Source organism: Toxotes jaculatrix, chromosome 4, assembly GCF_017976425.1.
Source record: "Toxotes jaculatrix isolate fToxJac2 chromosome 4, fToxJac2.pri, whole genome shotgun sequence".
Taxonomy (NCBI): domain Eukaryota; kingdom Metazoa; phylum Chordata; class Actinopteri; family Toxotidae; genus Toxotes; species Toxotes jaculatrix.
This window is the reverse complement of record NC_054397.1, coordinates 12,333,274-12,358,749: the sequence shown is the minus strand read 5'-3', so window position 1 is coordinate 12,358,749 and position 25,476 is coordinate 12,333,274. Positions and strand designations below refer to the sequence as shown.

Below are 25,476 nucleotides of genomic sequence, written 5' to 3'. Positions count from 1 at the left end.
ATGTTTATAGCACATCAGTGTCAAGTAGGGCCGTTCATCATCAGGCGCTGATATCCAGAACCGCAGAGGTCCACGACAGAACATTAATCTGCCTCTCAAACAGACAGGCATGAGTCTCTCCTCCTCTTCCTCCTCCTCCTCCTCCTCCAACACATGTGATAGTCATTTACTCCCTTTTCTTTTCATCTTCCTCTTCTGTCTCACACTCCTGTTTTTCCATTTTTCTCACTATTCTTCCTCTCCGCACCTTGTGTTCCATTCATCTCAGCTGTCTTGAGCTTTCCACCCACTCTTATTCTTTGTTTGATTTTATTGTTTGGGTGTGTGTCTTCTTGTCCAAATTAATCTGTCTTTCAGCTGGATGGAAGTGATTCCTGCTCCCTCAACATAGTAGTTGTCATCATTTAAACTGTATCTTGTGTCCTTGTTTCTTGTTTAAGAAAATATAAAAAAGAAATAAAAAAATGTGTAGGAGAAATCCTGAGAGGCCAAAAATATCCATTAATGTAGCTGAACATTGGAGTGTTTGTTTGTTTGTTTGTTTTGTTTTTTGTCCAAAACTCCATATTTAGACTTTTGGGAGGAGAGTCTCACTGTTCCATCAGGGGATTCCTTGTATTTTTGCTATGCTCACAATCCACTGCTCATTTATCTGTCTCTTTCAGCCAGAATGTCCGTGAGAAGTTCCAAGGGAGGTCCAGAAAGTAGACCATCATCTGCCGCCAGGTCAGTGATAGCGAATTAAAAATGGTGGAGGACATTGGTATTGGATCGCTACATAAATTCATAAAATTAGAACAGAAAGCTCAGCCAAGAGTTGGTGGAGCAGTGACCCCTTAACTGGTATTTGGCAAGATTTTTAATGTAAACATACAAGTTACATCAGTCTGAAACACAATTTTGGTCTGCAGCATAAACAGTTCCATCCCCACATTTATTTTCTTGTAAAATAGCACAATTATGCAATTCATGATGATGGAGATGGTCTGCTGGCTTTGGAAAGATCTTTACCATTTTACAAAATTTCTGGGTAACAGTCCCTTAACTTTTAGATATGCTCCTGTGGTTCATCAGCAGTATGAGTCCATGCAAACCTCCTCAACAGGACGCTCTATCTATGTAACACCTTTCAATGTTGTTGATTTTTAGGATTTAAAAAAAAGAGAAAATGATTCACACTACTTTTTACTTTTAGTGCACTTTAAATTGATTAAGGCTTCTTTCTTTCCTAGCATGTCTCCACGAGGGGGGAGGGGTGCAGCAGCTGGCAGATCGCCTGCAACTGGGAGATTCAAAAACAAGGCCCTTCAGCTCAGCCTCTCCAAGAAATTCTGGTTATTATCATTCTCTGTTTCTAATCAACATTGATTAGGACAAGGGGAGTGGGTTGTGTAGATCCGTGCACCCAATTAGTGTCATCGATTGTTACATCAGAGGCAAAACAAGCCTTCAGAATTTCAAAATTGTCTTTATAAGTAACACTTCCTTCCTGCCTTTTCCTGGTGACTGATGCGAACGCTGATGTCAGCTGATTGGACTGCTGACGTGTTTCAATCATTTCACTAAAGCTGAGCAATTATTTCAAGTGAGGCTTGAGGGAGTAACACTTTTCTAAGAATATCACCCAAAAGGCACTTAAAGGTGTTTGTTAAAGTAAGTTAGGAGGGGAAATTATAGGCCTGGCTTTGATGATGACAGCTCTCAACACTCGGCACGCAAATGCACACTTCACAGCTCAAAGTCACAGTCCCCCTCGGCCCAAGGGAAGGGCTCTGGTGAGGAGGAGACTCGTCGGCGCAGTAAAAGGAGCCTCAGCAACAGCTCAGCGGTGGCCGCTGCCTACATCTCCTACCTCAACAAACTCTTTGGACAGGTAAGTTACACAACAAAGTTGTGTCATACGTGTGTTGGTCATGGCTCACTAGTTGGTAACACCAAAAAGAACAGAGTTACAGTTTCAAACTTCAAACTAGTTTTATGACAACTATCACCAGGAGCTTTCAGTGTGTCGATGTAGAAAGCATGGACAAACAACATATTTTGTCATCTAATCTGAATGACTTGTTGGTTCCTGATGATAGTTTTCAAGTAAAACTGAAACTGTGCCTTTCTGGAGTGACTCTTCTCTTTTATGTTTCAAAATATGTTTATGGCCTCATATGTTTATCAGCGGACCTTCTGGTTCTTGGTTGCATGTGCACTCAGGCGTATTCTCCGCTACTCTCTCAGTTATGTTGTTCTCACAGGTGTGTACATGTCATTGTTTTTCTGCTTATTGTTGATGGTATGATGTGTCCTTCAAAAAGATAAAGAACTGTCGTCATATCAGCTCTGACAAAGACTTCAAGCTGAAACATGTTAACAAGTTTGGCAGTCCATTAGCTGTAAGTAAAATTATCAAGAAATGAAAAAGACATGAAAGGACTTTATTACTAACTGAAGCATCTCCTCTTTTTTATTTAAAAAAAAAAAACTCACTGATGGCACTTACAGAGACCCAAAGCATTCAAAATCAAATACATTTTTAAAAATGAAAAAATAGTCATAATGACATTTACAGACAAAAAAAAAGATGTAAAATATAACCATCAAACTGCAAAATTATTCAGCATTTCCATCAGTTTTATTTCAAAATGTTAATTTTTTTTCACAAAGCATTTTTATTTCATAATACCACTTTTCATCACCTCATTGTCTGTCAATCAAGACATACAGGGCAGAGCCGGTTATGTGACTGGCTGTTTGGACCAAATCAACAGTCAGTAATAGAAATAAAATTGCTGCGATTAAATAAAAAAATACGAAATAAAAATGACCTACAAGGGGCTTTGTTTTTGTGAAAGGAAACATCATGAAATAACAATTCATGATAATGACTTGAGAGAGATTAAGGGTACACCCTTATGCCAAAAAGGGTGATTTAAATCCCACCCCTTTATGGCGTCACTTCCTAATCCCCCCCGTCGAAACCCCCCACCCCTGTATGACATCACTTCCTAGACCCTCCCGCTGTATCCCCCCACCCCTTTTCTGACATCACTTCCTTCAACCTACCCCTTCATTGTTTTTCATTCCCTTCAAGACAAGATTAAATAAATATAAATAAATAAGGGGGGTTTGATGTGAACATTTGGGTGCTTGATGTAAACATTGGTTTTAGAAGCTCCTTTCTCCTTGTGCCGTGGTCACATGGAAAGGAGTGCTAAGTGACAGAGTTTCAGATCAAAGAGTCAATATGCAATGTTGTAGACTCTAAGGCGTTTCCTGACGAGGCATTTGTTGATTCGAGCATGTCACAAAGGTGAGAAACAATGTCTCCTTCCTCCGTTTGCTAGAAGCCACTTCTACCCCCCCCAATTTGCTTCCGACGCTTCTATTCCCAGGAAAATCCCTCCCCGCATCATCACACCTCTCCAGCAATTTTCTGCAGGACGATATAAATATATATATAAAAGCGTCGCTCCTCAATAAAATTGAGGAGCAACAAAAGTCCTTTTCCCGTTCTTCCATGGTCATTACTCTCTGCAGAATGTCTGAAGGTCCGGATCTGCAGAAAGTTTCACACAGAGTTTCATATCAAAGGATCAGTATGCAATGTTGTAGACTCTAAGCCTTAGAGTCTAAGGCATCTCATGACAAAGCATTTGTTGTTTAGGGTGCATCAAAGAAAAATAAAAACAGAGAAAGGTATGTGCAAGTGAGAAAGTAACGTCGGTACATAGGGATCGGACTACACCAGCAAGATGACTCGTGGTAGGAATACGAATTTATCAGCTTGATCCTACGGCTTTTAAAAAATACAAAAAAAAAAAAAGCAAATAAAACATTTTTTCTTAGAGGTTACCGTTTGTGCCGAAATACACTCTCCTCCGCATGAAAACGTGTTTACCAGTCTCCTCAGAACAGCTATTCATTTAAACGTCTTATTTTAAAAATTATTTAACGAGGGTTTCTCTTGTTAAAAGTGACTCCAGAGGAGCTGGAAGGCCTCAACTTAACGCAGTCAGACTACAGTAAGAGAGTATCTGAATCATAAAAAACGGCTGTTGACAACAAAGAGTTGTACGCAGGTCACTCACTATAAATACTTACAGATTTACTAGAGTGCGCTGAGCGGTGTTTTGGGAGATCGGATACATCTGTCAGAGTGTGCAGACGAGGCAACGGGGGCGAAGATTTTGTGCCGACCGTCCGTTGGTCTAAAAACCGTCTGAGACTCCGCCGCGTTAAGAGTCAACATCAGTGGCGGTTTTTGGCATGCGCGAACCGGACAGCCGCCCGGGGCGGCATCACATGGGGGGCCATGTGAAAAGCCACGTGAAAAGAAAATCATCTGCGCCGCTAAGCTGTTTTCTAAAATCTATCATATTACTGTCTGGGAAATTGGCCAATTCGCGCTGTTCCCATCTCCCAGCATGCACCACCAGCATATGCATGTACAAACGGCACCCTGACTGAAGGTGGTAGTTAGGTTGGAAGAGTGTGGGAGTCGTCCCTAGTGATGGTCCTCTAACACTTGAGGCTCCCACACATGCGCGGCAGCGCATGAGGCAGTTGTATTGAACCACTGTACCAACGTGTGGTTTGGTCACTGACGTTTGAAGCAGGTGAGTGCTTCAGACGTCATACCAATCACCTGATTCGGTTCGGTTCGGTTTGTCATGTGAATCACGTGGCGGGATCGAGTGTGTTCAGAGATAGAATAGCTCTGTATAGTGGTGGTCATTTGAATTTTTCTTTGCAGAGTATGTCGGTTTGTTGCGTTTGTTAGGTGTTTTGAAAGTTAGTTGTGTTGAACCACTGTGAACCACTTTACTTTACTTCATTCGGTATCGAAACCCTGTCGTTGGTTTAGTTGTCTTGCAACAATGTAGCGTGGGTTTGATTCCTGTCAGAGCTGCGTGTTATTTAGCTCCTGAATTTGACATTTGGAATGAGATCACATTTGCCATCTGGGGACTGAACACCCAGTATTCAACATCTTTTCAGCTATGGACTATTTAGACTTGTATTAGGATAGCTCACGATTCATAACACAAATCATCAGGCCAAGTATATCGCTGTTTCCTACAACAATCAGACGTGTCAAATAATATAGCCTATGTATTTAATATATATATTTAATATTTGTATTTTATTGTGTCAGCTTGAAACCATACAAACATGTAGTGTAGTCAAACAAGAACGTGCATGCCCAATCAAATCCCAAACAATTCATGAACCAATAAATGACACATCTTGATTGCACTTCATTTTATTGACCACTAGATGTCCTACTCGAGTACTGTGTCATTGAAGCCTCGGGTAATGAACATAGACTGTATAAGACATGGACGTAGCACCCGTGACGTCACCCATTGGTTTCGGGGAGTCGTTTTTGTGACCAAACCATGGGCATTTGAGCTGTGCCATCTTGGATTTTAGTGGGAGTGTACTATCCATATTTGGCGAAGAGGTGGTTACTCTACGGGTCAGCCCGGGTCAGCCGGCCGAGAACCCGGCCACTTAGCTCGGAGCAACCGAGCTAGCCTAAGGCTAATCAGCTAGGCTAACAAGCTAAGCGGCAGCTACATCCACCACATGACAGTCCCCGAGTCCGACCCAACTAGCTCGACCCCGTGTAACCGCGACACAGAACATACAACAGAGATCATAATGTTGCTGCTGTATTTTAAACATGACTGTTTCAGATAGAGAGGTTTTAGGTGGAGCTGCAGGGTTTGGTGGAGCTGTGGGGGGAAATTTATTTCTAGCCTGTTATTTAACTGTGAAACAATCATTTCATATTAATAAAATATATTAAAAAGTTAAAACATTATTATTATTATTATTGTTATTGTTGCCATTATTATTAATGATATATAATGAGTGAACGATAAAAAATAATGATGATGATAATATATTAAATGTTTATTAAAATTAAAACTGCAGCACAGACTCCTTCGATGGTCGGTTAGTACAGTCCACACTACAACAAGCCATACTGTCACAAAAAGTGCCTGTCTACGGACTATCACTCAACGTAACCACGCCCCAATTTATTAAGCCTAAATAACACAAAAACGGTTGTGGTACAAAAAATTCACCCCCCTCACAGTGTTCACGGAGGTGGAAACTATCAATAGAGACCAAAAACAAAAAATGTACCAGGCTGTAAATATGTTTTTTTAGGCTGTAAAGTTGGCTATTTTAATATGGGGGTCAATGGAGAATTGCTCCCTTCTGGAGCCAGCCCCCAGCGGCAGCCGAGGAACTGCAGCTTTTTGAACGCAGAAGTGAGCCTCACTGCTGAAACCTACAACTCCCCCCTTGGTAATGAACCATTTTTTTGAATCAGGTGTCGAAGCTTCAACAAAGCCTCGATCAGCCATCACTAGCCAAGGGAGCGAGCTAGCCAGGTCCCCTATGTTTCAATTGTACAGTTAGATAAAAAAAAGGGGCTCGATCGCTCCCTGTAGCTGGCCTATCTGACAGGCCGGCCACTGTCAGACAAGCCAGTCGTACAGGTAGGCTTGATCTCACCCATTGGCTGGCCTGTCAGACAGGCCAACCGTGCAAGCAGTCCCTCCGGCCAACATTTTAGTTTTAACAAGGGCTCGATCGCACCCGGTAGCTGGTCTGTCTGACAGGCCGGCCACTGTCAAACAAACCAGCTGTGCAAGCAGGTTTGATCATACCCACTGGCTGGCGGAGCTGTTAGACAGACTCAACGACTCAGCCATACCTCGTACAATCCCGAAGGACAGACGGGCTCAAAATTACCCCTCGGCCGGCCCGCCATACAAGCCAGCCAGCCAGGACCCCTGGCTGACGGTTTCAATTTCTACACTTAGACAGGAGCTCACGCCAATCGGCCAGCCTGTCAGACAAGCCATCAAAATGTGAAAAAGCTACGTTTGTCCACAGTACAAAACGTATCAGTCTCACAATTAGGGACTGAAAAGTGTGAAATTGTCACTTTTTTTTGTCCCATTCTTTTCTATTGGCCTGCCGACGGGTCATATGACTGATTGCAGGTCTTCTCAAAATAAAAGCATGGCCGCCATTCCTTTCATTCTTAGTGTAAAATGCATTATTTCAAGATTGGACATAAAAAAGCCTTTTGATGATAGTTCTAGTGAGAAATATACATTAAAATTTCACAATATTCATTCAGTTCTTGTAAATTATCTTTGTTTGTTATTACGATAAACAAACCAAACCATTTTTATGTGGCTGCTATGGACACTGCCACAGAGGAAACCAAGTAGCCTGTTTGTGATTGTATATATTCGTTACATTGTGAGCTGTTGAAATATTTCTGTAACTGTTCCCTTCAATTAAAAAAAAAACAACATATAACGGATTTTAGTGCCCCGGGGATTGCATATATATATATATATATATATATATATATATATATATATATGGTACTGGTGCAAATACAGATTATATCATGGTATGTTTTGGGCTTCGTTGGTAAAGAGGTTTATGTGTACGTGGGTAAAGAGGGTGTGCTTGAAGAACTACAGTTTTTGGACTCAATCGGTTTCTTCTTTTACAAACTATTTCCCCAGCCTTAGAAAAAACCCATTCAGAAGGCACAGATGAGGCTGGCTTGTGTGTGATCTAATTTATATATATCTATTGCTCTATATACTGATTCTCCAAAAATACACTATCAACACAACTAACTCTCAAAACACCTAACAAATGCAACAAACTGACATACTCTGCAAAGAAAAATTCAAATGACCACCACTATACAGAGCTATACTATCTCTGAACACACTCGATCCCGCCACGTGATTTGCATGACAAACCGAACCAATCAGGTGATTTGTATGACGTCTGAAGCACTCACCTGCTTCAAACGTCAGTGACCAAACCACACGTTGGTACAGTGGTTCAATACAACTGCCTCATACGCTGCCGCGCATGTGTGGGAGCCTCGAGTGTTAGAGAACCATCACTAGGAACGACTCCCACACTCTTCCAACCTAACCACCACCTTCAGTCAGGGTGCCGTTTCTACATGCATATGCTGGTGGTGCATGCCGGGAGATTGGGACGGCACGAATTGGCCAATTTCCCAGACAGTAATATGATAGATTATAGAAAACAGCTTAGCGGCGCAGATGATTTTCTTTTCATGTGATTGTGCCACCCCTCATGTGATGCCGCCCCGGGTGGCTGTCCGGTTCGCCCATGCCAAAAACCGCCACTGAACACGGCGGAGTCTCAGACAGTTTTTAGACCGACGGACGGCCGGCACAAAATCCTCGTCCCCGCTGTCTCGTCTGCACACTCCGGCAGATGTATCCGATCTCCCAAAACACCGCTCAGCGCGTTCTACTAAATCTGTAAGTATTTATAGTGAGTGACCTGCGTACAACTCTTTGTTGTCAGCAGCCGTTTTTTATGATTCAGATACTCTCTTACTGTAGTCTGACTGCGTTAAGTTGAGGCCTTCCAGCTCCTCTGGAGTCACTTTTAACAAGAGAAACCCTCGTTAAATAATTTGAAAAATAAGACTTTAAATGAATAGCTGTTCTGAGGAGACTGGTAAACAAGTTTTCACGCGGAGGAGAGTGTATTTCGGCACAAACGGTAACCTCTAAGAGAAAACAAAATGTTTGTTTTGCTTTTTTTTTTTGTATTTTTTCAAAGCTGTAGGATCAAGCTGATAAATTTGTATTCCTACCACGAGTCATCTTGCCGGTGTACTGACGTTACTTTCTCACTTGCACATACCTTTCTCTGTTTTTATTTTTCTTTGATGCACCCTAAACAACAAATGCTTTGTCATGAGATGCCTTAGAGTCTACAACATTGCATACTGATCCTTTGATATGAAACTCTGTGTGAAACTTTCTGCAGATCCGGACCTTCAGACATTCTGCAGAGTAAGGACCATGGAAAAACGGGAAAAGGACTTTTGTCGTGCCTCAATTTTATTTTATTATTTTATTGTGCAACTTTGAAAGTTTGTATTTTCAGAACTTTTATATATATATATATATATATATATTTATATCGTCCTGCAGAAAATTGCTGGAGAGGTGTGATGATGCGGGGAGGGGTTTTCCCGGGGATAGAAGCGACGGAAGCAAATTGGCGGGGGGGGGGGGCTGTAGCAAACGGAGGAAGGAGACATTATTTCTCACCTTTGTGACACGCTCAAATCAACAAATGCCTCCTCAGGAGACGCCTTAGAGTCTACAACATTGCATATTGACTCTTTGATCTGAAACTCTGTCACTTAGCACTCCTTTCCATGTGACCACAGCACAAGGAGAAAGGAGCTTCTAAAACCAATGTTTACATCAAGCACACCCAAATGTTCACATCAAACACCCCTAATTTATTTATCTTTATTTAATGTTGTCTTGAAGGGAGTGAAAAACAATGAAGGGGTAGGATGAAGGAAGTGATGTCAGAAAAGGGGTGGGGGGATACAATGGGAGGGTCTAGGAAGGTGGGGGGTTTCGACGGGGGGAATTAGGAAGTGACACCATAAAGGGGCGGGAATTACGCCACGTGGTGGGGGGTTGAGGGGTGGTCATAAATTAGGGGTCATAAATCACCCTTTTTGGCATAAGGGTGTACCCTTATTCTCTGACTTGAGTTTAAAATGTTCATTGAATTGTTTCACAGTCTCATGGTCACTGAATATATTTTGTCTGTATATAAATATTTGATCTATACATATCTATATGCTGTTATTTATTTGGTAATGTCTGATTAATTTAGTTAATTTTGCACAGTTGAATCTCCACAAGCATGTTAAGAGCGATTGCTGAAGAGACTGGCAAACAAAGGCTGATAAAGTGGAGATCTGTAGACTCACACTAACAGCTGAAACAAACAACATTACATTGACTTTAAAGTTACACAGATTCGAGTTGGGCGATGGATCAATTTGTTCAGCAGATTCTAATTGATAATCATTGATTGGAAATAGAAACACTGGTTGTAGCTGTTTGCAGTGAAGCATGCATATCCAAAAATGAACTCCCTGTTTGCAAACCAAGTAATTGCTGATATAGAACACATCAAACGAGAGTGGAAAGTCAATATCATTACCCACCTCTTTTTATTCAAACATGAAAGCATCTGATCAGGACTGCAGGCTGTTACATCACCCTCTAAATCTAAAAAGACATCCTTTTAAAGAAGCCACTCCAATAATTTCACTACACAAATGATTTACTGTCTGGACACTGGGCTCACTTCCATTAATGCCCTGCTTGGCTGAAGTTAAGTACTGGCTCTCTTCATGCCTGATACCATGATCTCAAATTCCTGTAGAGCATCAGAATATTTGGGAAACCGACAACTGGAAACGAGCCAACAAATGATCTAGCTCAATGGCACCTTCCCTATTTCTGTTAAAAACATTAGCTGATTTATATATATCGAGCACCACTACAGTGTGCGTTTAGCTGTAATATATAATATAATGATTTGTTTTGGCATGCTGTATGTACAGGATGTTAACGAGCCTGAGTTCCTTCAAGGACAGAGCTCTGACAAGTTCACATTAAAATAAAATAACTGCGGTAGTTTCAAGGACTTATTCTACATTCTTCTAAAATTAGAAAGCTAAAACTTCACATGTAGAGTGTCACATTTGCTTTTTGTACAAATTAAATTATTGTTAAATCAGTAATACCTAAAGTATAAGAAGGATATGATTGGATACTTCAGATCAGCTGTCAGCTGAATGTTCTGATTCATCCAGGTCATTGTTCTCTGTCTCTCAAACTGAATCAAAGGCAGCTGAATTCCAAACCGCTAATTGATGAGCCAGTGATTGGGATGCATGAAAAGTAAATAAACAGTGTATATTCATAATAATAACTAGTTTTACACATTTATATACAGTATATGCAACATAATGCAGTATATACATATGTTGCACATATTTACAATACACATTTACTATTCATCAATGAGTGTGAATTGGAGTGCAGAAGGACTCAGTTATTGTCAGTTCTCGATCTCATATACATATACTAGTACTTAGTCCATGAAACAATATGATTTTTAAGATTTTGTGGGATTTGCCTATATCTCTGACAATGTTCCCCAATCCATAAAAAATAATTTATTTTATTTCACTGTATGATGGTGATAAGAAAATCTCATTAATTAGATCAAAGGCAGTGTTGCATGTTTCTTTTGTATGGTTGTGGTCACTGGTCTCTTTTTCTATTTTAATTCCTTTTTTTTGTATTCAAATTCATTGCACTTTATAAACCTATTATTAGTAGTAGTATTATGCTGAGACCTTATTACAAAGCAGAGCTAAAGGCTTTTCCATGAATGCCTTCATCACAGGAGAGGGATTTACTGTAAAAGATAACAGAGAAATCTGCTCCAAGGGGTGTTGTGTGTCTGTGAGCCTTTTAATGGTGTTTCATAACTAGATTTCTTAATACCTAATGGGACCATTTCATTGTTTTAAAGCAATTTATGGGAAATGAAAACCATTTCCCTATGACCTTGGACCACTGTGGATTCCACTTCCACATCCTTCCCTGAGTTACTGCTTCACCTGCCATGACTGATCTGCCCTGTTTTACTGTGACAGTCCTTGGTTTGAATTTAGTAGCCAGGTAGAGGGGTCTGCATCGTTTCCACAGGATAGATGATACTCTGTTTTGGTTTCTCCCCTGACACTGAGGCAGGGAGACCATCCATCTTGCAGTATTCCTAATCCCTGCCTCAACACAAGTATTAATAACCCCCTCAGCAAGGTTCACTGTCAGCGCTCATTAGATCCAACTGGAGCTGGGAGAGACAAATAACTAAGGAAAGACAACTGATGCATTTACATGTCAGAAAGAACTACAGTTGAAGACGGATGGATGTGTAGAAAAATGGGCTGTACCCATCAACAGGATAATTACTATACACACACTATACTTTAACTGTATGGACATTGTGCTGTTTCAGTCTGACGACCATATGCGTTTGTGTGAAGTATCCACATACCTCTCATATGCGTTTGTGCATCATGCTTACAAAGCAGTGGGCTGCTCAATGGGCCATGTGAAAGCAGACAGAATGGAATTAACTGTTAATGGGCTTGTTCTGACAGATGAATTGAGAGTCTGCATGGCATGCTGTCTAATCCTTTCTGGATGAAAAAGAATCCAATTAATGTGCTGACCTTGCTATCTAAATATGCCCTTGTAGGCTGGAGGATGCAGCGCAGGGTAAACACTGGTGCTACACACTGAGATCAATGGGCCATATATATATATATATTCCTCATTGTGGCATCTAAAATTATATTACACAATTTAAAAGGTTTCTAAATCATGAATGTTTTAGTGTTTGAGGCAAAGTACACATATAGTGAAAAAACTCTTGATGCAATTGCATCTTGGCATTGCATTTGTGTTTTGACTCTGTTGGCAGTATCATACAGTGAATAATCATTTGAACGCCTGCCATGCAGAGCAGCTTCCAAATAAACCACAGGGTCTTCTTCTTTTCCTGAAGCTACTGTGCACTTGAACAGGATGGCCTTGTATGATTTATGTATTAGCAACCCCGAGTGCCAACATTTATTAGGATTTATCAGAAGGAATGCACTTCTCTGTGCATTTCAGTTTCACTTCTGCACTTCAGCAGGAAAAAGAACAACTTGGAGCTGAAAAATAATGTTCCTTAATAAACGTAGCAGTGAAGTAATGGAAATAGACCTTTGCTTAAAAACATTGATTTTTACGGTAGCACTTTAGAATAACAATCCTTTATAAGACATTTATAAACTATTAGTAGACATTAGCTGCACATGAGCTGAGAGGCATTGCAGAGCTAGGTGATCATTTTGTGTGGGTTCATCACTACAAGTGACCCAATTAATGGTCAGATTGTTACATCCCTAGTTGTGACTATCAACAATACTATAGTTAGAAACTATCATTTTGAGAGCTAAATGATTTAAGTTACCTATGGCCGCACCCCATTGTTTCTTCTGCTCCAAGATGGCTGCCAGGTCTTTCTGCCTCTTCTCAGCTCTGGCCTGATGACAAGAGTCTCTATGGTCCATGCTCCTCATGTGCAGCAGCTGGTTGGCTTTCTTGATCTTCTGGCTATACTGCCGTGCCATCAGGAACACCCTGCTCTTTGTTTTATCCATCAGCTCCAGGGGGAAATCCACAGACTCACCAAGGAGAGAGGAGGCCAGGGGGGAGTCCAGACCTGCCAGCTCCCCTGGAAACAAACTATGAATGTCTTTGAGAGTATTCTCCCTCTGAGGGGGGTTTTGTGGAGGAAGCTCCACCACGTAGTCAGCACCGTGACAGAAGGCAGCCTGGGGATGCGGCCAGTGGCGGTTCTACATTGAATTACTCCCTGGGCGACACCCCCTCCGAGCGCCAAATTGCCAAAACAATTTAGAAATGAAAGTTGTCAGAAATTCAATTAATATACTCTATATACATAGAAGTAGCAAAAATATACACAATCACACATAACCAGTGGTGGAGGAAGTACTGAAGCTTAGTACTTAAGTAAAAGTACAAATATCCCGCAAAAAATATACTTAAGTGAAAGTGGAAGTACTGCATCAAGAATCTTTCTTAAGTAAAAGTACTAAGTACTTACTTTTAAATTTACTTTAAAATATTTTTTAAAGTAAAAGTACTCACGCAATGCGTTGTCTCAGTGCCGGGGCCATTTTTTATTCTTTTTTTTTTTTTTTTTTTTATTACTTTATTGATCCCTCCTGGGGAAATTATTCTCTGCATTTTACCCACACCAAGTGAACGAAACACACACACAAGCATTATGCACATGAGCAACATGTACTAGAGACTCTGGGGCGGTGGGCTGCCTAGTGAGGCGCCCGGGTGAATCGGTGCCTTACTCAGGGGCACCACAGCCATGGTCGCAGAAGCAAGGGAGGCGCGTCTCCTTCACCATCTGTATCTGTTTTTTTTTTTTGTTTTTTTTGCGCTTGGTTGAGGGATCGAACCCACGATACTCGGATCTCAAGTGGTCCAAATTCCAAAGCCGCACTCTTAACGTACTGCGCTGCGCCCCCAAATTTTGATAAAGAATGTAGATACTGATACTGATTTATGCCTTTGCCTATGTCACCTGCTTAAATACGGCCAAAGATGGCTGTCTAATTCAGAGCTGGAGGGCTCAGGCTCAGCCGACGTTGGCTCTGGGTTCATGTTTGTGTTGCATGTCGTTTCTTCTCGCCAGAAACAGGCCAGTTCACCAGCTCGTGATGCTACCAAATGCGCGCTCTGCCATCATTGGAGGTAATAGAGCCACCTGACTGGTTGGCAATGGCAAACAACGCCTCAACGCAATCAGTCTATTTTTTTTTTCATGCAAGATTTTGAGGAAATTATGTTCATAACATGTAACGAGTAACGGCATAAATTGTAGAAATGTAGTGGAGTAGAAAGTACAGATAATTGCTGTGAAATGTAATGGAGTAAAATACAAAGAATGCATTATTATTTTTACTTAAGTAAAGTACAGATATGTAAAAAAATACTTAAGTACAGTAACGAAGTACAAATACTTTGTTACATTCCACCACTGCACATAACAACAGCAGAGAATAATAATATAAAATAAAAACAATATAATTTTGTTACTTTAGAATAATAAAAGAATAATATACCAATAAAATATAGAATAAATATTCTGAATAGAACAAATCCATCACACAAATGAAAACACACTAAAGGAAATCTAAGTACAACGCTATTAAAAAAAAAAACTAAAACCTGACCTTTCTGGCCTTCCTTGATGCAAAATCATCAATAATAGCATCATATGAAACCTGCTCCCATATTGAGTGATTGATACTGTTGACAGCAAGGCCAGTGGGCCATTCCTGACTCATGGTTGTTATTTGGAAGACAGTCGAGGTGCTGGCGCTTGGCCTGGTCTGGCTTTATACACACAGCTGAGAGGGAGAATCCCCCACAATGCCCGCCGCCCGTCCCTTCTGTCGCGGTCTGGCTTTATACACACAGCTGAGAGGGAGAATCCCCCACAATGCCCGCCGCCCGTCCCTTCTGTCGCGGTCTGGCTTTATACACACAGCTGAGAGGGAGAATCCCCCACAATGCCCGCCGCCCGTCCCTTCTGTCGCGGTCTGGCTTTATACACACAGCTGAGAGGGAGAATCCCCCACAATGCCCGCCGCCCGTCCCTTCTGTCGCGGTCTGGCTTTATACACACAGCTGAGAGGGAGAATCCCCCACAATGCCCGCCGCCCGTCCCTTCTGTCGCGGTCTGGCTTTATACACACAGCTGAGAGGGAGAATCCCCCACAATGCCCGCCGCCCGTCCCTTCTGTCGCGGTCTGGCTTTATACACACAGCTGAGAGGGAGAATCCCCCACAATGCCCGCCGCCCGTCCCTTCTGTCGCGGTCTGGCTTTATACACACAGCTGAGAGGGAGAATCCCCCACAATGCCCGCCGCCCGTCCCTTCTGTCGCGGTCTGGCTTTATACACACAGCTGAGAGGGAGAATCCCCCACAATGCCCGCCGCCCGTCCCTTCTGTCGCGGTCTGGCTTTATACACACAGCTGAGAGGGAGAATCCCCCACAATGCCCGCCGCCCGTCCCTTCTGTCGCGGTCTGGCTTTATACACACAGCTGAGAGGGAGAATCCCCCACAATGCCCGCCGCCCGTCCCTTCTGTCGCGGTCTGGCTTTATACACACAGCTGAGAGGGAGAATCCCCCACAATGCCCGCCGCCCGTCCCTTCTGTCGCGGTCTGGCTTTATACACACAGCTGAGAGGGAGAATCCCCCACAATGCCCGCCGCCCGTCCCTTCTGTCGCGGTCTGGCTTTATACACACAGCTGAGAGGGAGAATCCCCCACAATGCCCGCCGCCCGTCCCTTCTGTCGCGGTCTGGCTTTATACACACAGCTGAGAGGGAGAATCCCCCACAATGCCCGCCGCCCGTCCCTTCTGTCGCGGTCTGGCTTTATACACACAGCTGAGAGGGAGAATCCCCCACAATGCCCGCCGCCCGTCCCTTCTGTCGCGGTCTGGCTTTATACACACAGCTGAGAGGGAGAATCCCCCACAATGCCCGCCGCCCGTCCCTTCTGTCGCGGTCTGGCTTTATACACACAGCTGAGAGGGAGAATCCCCCACAATGCCCGCCGCCCGTCCCTTCTGTCGCGGTCTGGCTTTATACACACAGCTGAGAGGGAGAATCCCCCACAATGCCCGCCGCCCGTCCCTTCTGTCGCGGTCTGGCTTTATACACACAGCTGAGAGGGAGAATCCCCCACAATGCCCGCCGCCCGTCCCTTCTGTCGCGGTCTGGCTTTATACACACAGCTGAGAGGGAGAATCCCCCACAATGCCCGCCGCCCAGAATCCCCCCATTGCTGTCTTGTAATTATTTCCACTGTCTTTCTTTTCTCTACTCTGCAGGAGAGAGAGCTGATGCCAGAGGAGTTAGATGGTAAGTTGTTGTTGGTGTCATTACAATGCAAACACATGATAAATGACTGGTGACCTGCACAGCTTCATCAATCGCATTGATATTTCCTCCTGTTCAGCTTTCTTCTAGACTCAAGGTTTCTCAGGTTTGCTTTGAAATGCTGTTTGCCAGTGACTCAGAGCTACAAAATCAATTAAAAACAACACAACTTGCTGTTCTTGAGAGCTGGTTATATTTCTGTCTGACAACATCTCACAGAGTGCATGTGTGTTTACTTTGCTGAAAGCAGCACTGTGTGTGTGTGTGTATGTTTGACTCTTGGGAAAAATGTTTACCCTACTCCATGGTTTGATGCAATTGCTATACTTTGTGTGTCAGAGCTGCAGGAGGCCTTTAAGGAATTTGACTACGATGCGGATGGCTTCATCCATTACAAAGACATCGCAGACTGCATGAGGACCATGGGCTACATGCCTACAGAGATGGAACTCATCGAGATCATCCAGCAAATCAAAATGAAATGTGTGTATTTATCTGTCTGCTTGTATGTGTGTGCGTGGTTTTCATTTCTTCCTCAGTGGTTAAAGCATGTGTGCGTGACGGATGGGTCCTTCTGAAGTGAGCAGGTGCGTGAGTAATGCTTCCATGTGTGTTGCAGAAACACACGTGTGCTGGTATTTGTGCACGTTCATTCGTGAGGAACTGATGCTTGTCTTTGAAGTTGGGGACATTTGAGACGTTTTAGCAGACTGATTAATGGCCCTCACACTGCAGGTGCAGGGGTGCATGAGTGTGAGTCTGCATGTAGAAGTGTGTGTTTAGATGACGCCTAACTTTCTTCTCTGTTCTTAATGAGGGTGTGTTTGTCTTTGTCTTTCCTTTTTTCCTGAATGATCAAGTATAGATCTGTGTGTGGCTAGTGTTTAAAGCTTAAGGTGAATCATCATTGTATTGATTTCTGGATTTCTGCCATAAGCCTTGAGAGCCTGTGCCTATAACACCTACATGGTGCCAGAGTGGGGCCTGAAAATCAAAACAAACCTATACGTTTCTGCCAAGGCTTTACATAAACCGTCAATGGGCTCATGGGGCACAGACACGTGGAGCACGCTGTTGCTGTGATGTTTAATTCATAATCTTGATGAAAGTGGCTATGGCTCAGGAAGAAGTATCCTTGGGTAAGATGCTTAGCCCCAAATTAGTCCCTGATGGTCAGATCAGCACCTTGCATGGCTCACTGCCACTGGTATGTGTGAACTGTTGAATCATTGGTAAAATGGAAAATGCTATACGAATGCAGCCAATTCATTAAGGCATCGTGTATGCAGCAGCTACAACAGGCTACACCCTTATTTGGTCTGGTATGACCAGTAGCTTATGGTAGCTTATTATAATGATAATAGTTATCATTATTATTATGATTACCTGTATCTGGCTGAATAAACCCTTCAACCAGGGATATGTGATGTACACGGGCTATAATAATCTGTTGTGTTTATTGTTTCAAAGACTTTTATATGTGTTAGTGCCTGCTCTTAAAAATAGACTAATCTCAATCAGTTTACACACACAAAGTGTAACCTAGCATCAAGTCCCCAGGACAATAACGCTGATAATGAGAAAAATATAGGACTTTCACAGAAAACACAGTTACATCACACTGGGTACAGTGTTCCTCAGCTCTGATCCTCGAGGACCGGAGTACAGCTGGTTTCTGTCCTACCCGCTAGTTAGATTCACCTGGTGTCCCAGGTGTAAATAATCTCCTGATTAGATGCTCAGAATGACAACAGCAACTGTCCTGAAAACCCAGGACCGAGAGAGCCATCGCTGCACTAACCTCACACAAACCTCCCTTAAAAGGTTCACATCTGATGTGCACCGTAGCAAAATGTGACAGAGCACAAACTCAAGAAGCCCAAGCAATCATTATTCAAGCCTTTGGAGCCTTATTTTAAATTCCTGTCAAGAAAATCCAAAAATACCGAATACGTCACACTGAATTACAGGCAAATGGGTATAAAATGACTCATACCTCATTGTGACTTTACCACTTGATGTAATGCTGCAGCTATAAAAATGGTGCCTCGGATTTAAATGATAAGCTTTATGTGCTATAACTTAAATGAATAGCTAGAACAAGCAGACACATAGGATGTGATGCTTTTACATCTCTACCTTAAAGGGAAAGTGTGAGAGATTTTTTTTTAAACATCATGGCCTTGGTGGTTGTTACTACAAATTATATTTTATTTTATTTTTCATACTGTGTAATTTGAATTATTTATGTGTTCACTGATGCCTTAATTTGACCAGTAAGGTATCATGGGCTTTAGATATTCCTAGCTTATTCTCTCTAGTGTAATCCCTATAGAGCCATTAATACCATGAAATTCTGTCTTTTTTTCTATAACTAGCATTGCACTCAATTAAAAAATAATAATAATGATCTCCTAAGACTTTTGGGAGAATTTTTCTACTCCGTGATTATAGACTGACCCACTTAAGGCACAGAAATTCTTCAAGGCAGTGTCAGAAATCCCTCCAGACTGCTGCTCAACATGGGTAAAGCCAGTCAGTCAAAAAAATATACCTTACCTAGGGGCAAGTATGAAAATGCATTGCTAACTCCAAATCATAGAATTAATTGCCAGAAGAAAAAAAAAAAAAAAAAAAAAACTTACGACACAAGTCTTTTATTCAACAATGCTTCAGCTGCTGTTGTAACCATTAGATGGCATTTTGGACCATTAGTATCATGACTCAGCTGCATTAAATGTCTTTTCCAGGCAAGCAGAGCTTACCATAGTTTGATTCTCATTCTCAACAGTCCTGAAACTCAGAACACTGATTAAATTTTTGAACCACAAAATGACCGCATGGCTTTATTGAGTAGTCTCTCACATCCAGCAAGGCCCTGATAATGAAAACAGACCCAGTCTGTTGGTCTACACTATCAAATAAGCCTGTCTTTTGTCAAACTAATAACATGAGCCTTCCCATTGTATCAGTCTGTTTTGATAATTACCATGGGGATCAAACAAAACAAAACTGGTTCTAACTGGGTTGAAGGAAGCATAATGAGCACATAGCTCCATGCACTGAGGATATTCACAAACTTTTCACGGACAAGCGTGGTATTAAGCCGAGAAAGGCCAGATATACCTTCACTGCTTCCACCTTGACTTAAGTACCACTCTCTGTTTTGGGGAACTATTTCCACCATTATATTTTAGAGCAAAGTATTGCACCCTTTACTCCATACATGAACTTTACAGCTTTAGTATTACTAATGACAGTACTGAAAAAATGACCAAAACATTGTTCTTTTCAAGATGTACGTCAGACAGAGCTGAAATTCACAATCCTCCTATACTGTAAATGATCCAACCTAAAATTATGCAAAAGTGCTACTAGTTTGCTGCTTGGGGCTTAATGTATCAATTTATCAGCCATTCTTCACAATGAGTACAGTCACAGTGATTTTGAAGTACACTGTGCAAATATTTTTACTTACGGTTTTTAATCTCTAGGCTTTTTTTGTCATGTCTTTATGTTTCTGTCCACTGAATGATTGAGCTTTTTCCCTGAAAAAAGCTGCCTGCTATGGCCAAAAACAACACTATGAGAATGGTGACAGTGAGCCAGAACAGTAATGTTACAGGCAGGACAGCTGGACAATGAGCTGAAACTCACTTCAAAGCTATATAAAGTCGAGCAGAGCTGCAGATTCTGGTGATAATCTTCTGTAGGTTCATCACTATGAGTAACATTTTTTACATTGTCACTTTACCACATGGTCATTTCACACACTGTTCACATAAAAATATCAATTGTAGCCACTTTCAGTATCTACCACTGCCACAAGGTAGATAATTACATATACTGTATGAGTCAGTATCCTCTGACACCTTAATGCTTAATACATGAATCCATATGTGTAGCATATACACTCCAGGAGGCACAGAAGCTATTACTTGGCAGTCAATGTGTGCATATGTGTATCTGCATCCTCTTGTGTGTCTTTCTGCAGGGGGTGGCCACGTAGACTTTGATGATTTCTGCGAGCTAATGGGGCCGAGGATGCTGGCTGAGACGGCGCACATGGTTGGGCTGAAGGAGCTCCGCTGTGCCTTCAAACAGGTGAGAGGTCCCCAGCTAGAAACTCTAAAGAAGTCTAACTTCAAGCGAGGGAATGTAGCCTGGTGCTATGACAGTACTTTGAAGTGTTCAACAGGGCCTTTCTTTGGAGAACGCCTGAGGAAAGTGTTGTGTGTGTATGGCTCTTACTTGTAAACGATGGCCAGCTGACAATGAATGCAAAAGAAATGGGTTTAAGGGGAGAAGAAAATATTCATATTGATAAGGTATTTATATAGGCTGGTTCCTGCCATCCAGAGAGCCAGCATCTGCAATATATTCTATACTTTTTTGTCTCTTAATTTGCGCTCATTGGCCGTGCCCACTTTCTTTAAAATTTAGTGGTGACTCATTAGTCTGGAGGAAATATTTATTGAGTTGCTCCCTGACGTCAGTACAGAGGCAGGTACACAAGCAGTGATTTGATTGTCCCCCAAAGCCAAGCCCTGATGTGTATGTAGTCTCTGACCAGGCAAAACAAATGTGGTGATGATGTTATTTATAAGCACGGCTTCACACACCTGGGTTCAGCCATTTAACACATTACAGCGTGATAGGTTTTCAATGATTACTGCAAAACACTGGCAACACTCATAAAGTTTTCTTAATGATTATAACTGGAAAAACTATTGAGGTGTACAACAATTTATCTATGTCATAAGTTTAGTCTCATGTATTCATTTTGACTACTTTTTGGCTCCTGTGAAAAGCAGGGGAAATCAGATGCATAAGAGAAGTTATTTTTATCATAACCTACCCTTGACTAATCCTGAACTGCACTTGTGTCACCGTGAGCTTTGTTACAACATTTCTGTCTCCATCAATCTTTTCCTGAACAAGCGGGGATACTTGATAAATAAAGCTTTTATCAAAGCCTGTAGGCAAGATACCAAAAGAATCATTCACCTGCATAAAAAAGGGGATGGTGCAACTCTACAGAGCAGGCGTATTAAGGTTTTTAACCTTGTCCTCATGGATAACTCAGAGTGTCCTTGTGGAGGGGTGGGTGGGTGTGTGTGAGGGGGGTAAAAATCAACATGAATGAACAGAGGCAAGAACAGGTTCAAACTTGGGCAGAACAACAGCAGTAACACACACTAGGGCACAACAATGGGCAGACACAAAGACATGAACAGACAAACTGACAAAGGGCTAGGGCAGCAACGAGGCTTATATACACAGGGGTAATAGGCAACAGGTGAATCGCATTAGGGGTGGGGCAGACAATCAACAACAGCGGGAAACAAGCTGTTCACATTCACACGCTTGTTGTCATCAGGTCCTGAATAGTGCTGTCAAAGGCATTTTCATAATCTGATGTTCAAATACTCTTGTTGATAATAATAATAAATGAGTTCTCAACTCTACTACTTCTGAACAGAGACATCTACAACCTCAGAGCGTAGTCTACCTTCTGAACTAATGAGAATACATCTTGAGCTCATCCCAGCTCAGCCTTGTAGGCACTTCAAAAGTCCTCCTCACTTCAGCACTAACACCTCATGAGTCAGCATTGCTCTATCTGCAGACTCAAGCTGTTCCAGAGACCTCATTCAGCCATGTTGTCCATACATAAATGTGAAACTCATTTTCGAGGACAACCAAAGACCTCAGTTTGAATAGCTCTGGCATGAAATGAGCTATAAGCTTTTTTGTCTGTTTTAGTCTTATTCTCTTGATAAGGCTCACGCCATCATACTGAATTGAACTCCATATTAACCCAGAAACATGTGTTGTCCTTGTGTCACCTATAATTTTATTCAGCTTTGATCTATTCATTTGTCTCACCTTGCTCACTACACGTTCGTGTCTCCGCCTTCTTGCTTTCCACTAACCTTACGTGTCGCAGTTTGACTGTGATGGTGATGGAAAGATCACGCTTGATGAGCTGAAGGAGGGCATGAAGACCCTCCTGGGGGAGAAGCTGAAGAAAGGCGAGCTGGAGGAGATCCTCGGCGACATTGACCTCAACAAAGATGGCAACATCGACTTTGATGGTGAGCAGTTAGGGACTTGGGGGGAAGAAATGTGTGGGAGGGGAGTGATAGACTCCTGGACAGGTGAGGGGCAGTAAAGCAATTCGAACCCCCCCCCCCCCCCCAAAAAAAACCTATGAGACACTGAGAACAGACTGAGACAGTGGGGTGAGTGGTGTACAGAATAATAATATCCACATACTTGTGTTAAAGAGAAAAATAAACACATATTTGGGATGATTAAAATATTTTCAGATTAATGATGTATTCACCTCATAAATCATGATATATTTTTGGTCCTTACACGAGAGTACATCAGTTTGTTGCTTCGCCCCAACCCTGCTTTTGATGATGAAGAGGCACATGAGCTAATCTGACAGAGCTCTAACAAAAACAGTTTGGGAACCACCGGTGAACACGGGGAAAGAGCAAACCAGGGGAAAGGACAAAGCAGAGGGGTCAGGGAATGAAGGGGACAGAAGGACAAAATGAGTAAAAAATGAGGCAAGGAAAGAATTAGATGGGAAAAGAGGAACGGTTTAAGCCAAGGTGGGTTGGCTGGAAGGGCCAATCCAATCTAATCAGCAGTGCATTAAGCCAATCAATACACATGCCTGGACACCTGGGACACCTGTCACGTTACACACAAAGAACACACACTGTTGGACAGCTCAAGGACTTTGGAGAAATTACATTACCATGTCTTACATTGCAAGCAAATAAACAATGCAATGGGACACAATCACACACACACACACATATAAACACACGTAGATGTCGCTGTGCACATGTGCAGACACCTTCAACACCACATGGGATGTTAGTACGATTATAGGCTGCAACACACAAAGGGCTTAGAGGCGTGATCCTGTTTGTCTTGTCTCAGCAGTTTGATCAATTACAATTATTGGGAACATATGAGTAGGCGTGTCAGTCTTAGAAGGGATCAATAAGCAGGTGCTCCTCATTCAGTTAGCCCCCAGGGCACGGTTTAGGTGTATTTGTCAAGTTCAGGCACATGCAGAGTACCCTACAAGGCACCTGGCCAACAAGCATCCACTGCAGCGACTGGAGCTGTGAAGATATCCCAGTGGCAGGTCAGACGACTGAGGCAGAGCTGCAGCTCCACTCGCTTTACTTCTTTTTATAGAACATGGTTAGAGGAGTACCTCGAGAGATAACGTTAGTGGGTTAATCTGGAATTAAGCCTTAGTACTCAGTGAATCAGTAGATTCACACCTACAATCAGAAGTCTTTCAGAGCAAAGTGCTTCAAGAAGACAATGGGAAATGGAAGACATGATTGACTGGATGGATTTAGTGAAACCTGCCTCAAGCTATCTGCAGCTGGGTTTCATTGACAGGACACATCAATAGCGGATTGATTGACAAGTGAATCCATGATAATGGATACAGCCAGCTGAAACAAGTGGCAATCAAACTGATTACTGATTACAAGAACAGATAAACAGGGACTGGAAACTGGCAGTTAGCATATTGGAGCTGTTAACCTTTTAAATCTAGGAATTGGTTTAATCCCCCTGCCCAGAAAACCTGACAAAATAAAACTGACAGTTTTCAAACTTAAATTTTCAACTTAAATGTTCCTGTATCATTTTCTCCCTTTATTTTTCTTTAACTTATCGCCCCATCACCACTTCATTTGTTTCATTAACTCGGTGATAATGGAAACATTTTTGCCATTACATCACACCATGAGCTGTGTTAGTTTCCACTACAATTTCATGTGGGCTGATAATGATGTGGCTGCATCCCATGCTGTCCTTTATGATATCAGAGTGTCATTTGTCCTTATCAGTGGATCTGCTGCTGTCTCTGTCTCCCTCTACAGAGTTTGTTATGATGCTTTCTGCACGATGACCTCTGATGGAAGAAGATGGAGCGAACAGCACTGGATTCATGAGCTGTGTTCTAATTTGTGACGACTGTCCCTTTCCTGCTATGGTGATACTTTTTCTGTGGCATTATGTATGTGAACTGTCTATGACTATGAAAAAACACATAATAGAGTCAAAGAGATCTGTTTATATTTTCATAATAAAAGTTGAGGTTGAGTAAGTGCAGAGGGTAAATGGTGAGTTATGAAACACTTAACTGGATGTAACAACAATGCTGCACTGTTGCCTCCTTGTGGCTCAGACGTGTACTGACTTTTAAAGCCTACAGAATGAAGCTAGGTTTGTTTACATGAACAGATTTCTTACTCACGTGTACTGTAACTTTGGGGTCATGGGGAAAACTGTAGTATATGTAAACTTATCATGCATATAAGTTGGTTAAAGACCCTTTAAAAAATACAATGAAGTCCAGAAGAGACCACAATGGAAATCTGTAAAATTTTCATGGAAAGCTGGTAATAATCAGAAAGTCTGAGGTCATGAAAAATGAAGATATATTTAAATTTTTAGGTCAGCAATCACATTTATGCAAATCTAGGGCTGTTATCAACATAACTCCTTTGTCCAAAAGGTCAGATTTCCTTGAGTTATATCCCTTCCATTGAAGCATTCTTTCAGATGACACTCAGGTGGATTTGATCTACTCATCAGGGGCTCGTTCAAGGAGCTCAGTTTGCAGTGTTCACCTGTTACAAACAAGGCTGCAGATCATTGCTCACTATGTAGCTTCGTGATAGTGGGAAGAATGCAATCAGAACTAAGTGAAGGTGTCAGAAGTCAAATTGTTGTTCTCAGCAAAGAGGGGATTTGTCAGCATCAAATCATAGCTAGACTAAAGGTTTCTAAGGGGGCAGTACATGAAACTCTAAAAAGCTTTGCAGAAACTGGATCAGTTGTATCCAAAGCACGATCAGACAGACCAAAACTGACCACGCCATCAGACGATCAATACATCAAGCTCTGTTCCCTGGGAGGTAAAAAAACAACTTTATCACAGATATAGAATTTGA

At 42.1% G+C, this 25,476-nt stretch overlaps 1 protein-coding gene across 1 annotated transcript; it reads left to right on the top strand.

The window, feature by feature from the left end:
* The first annotated feature begins 670 nt into the window (after window positions 1-670).
* cabp4 (calcium binding protein 4) lies at window positions 671-24,428 on the top strand. The gene is made up of 8 exons (XM_041036363.1): window positions 671-726; window positions 1,233-1,334; window positions 1,735-1,873; window positions 16,423-16,453; window positions 16,811-16,954; window positions 20,466-20,575; window positions 22,422-22,569; window positions 24,400-24,428. The coding sequence occupies exons 1-8, from the start codon at window positions 671-673 to the stop codon at window positions 24,426-24,428; spliced, it is 759 nt and encodes a 252-aa protein (XP_040892297.1).
* The last annotated feature ends 1,048 nt before the right edge of the window (window positions 24,429-25,476 follow it).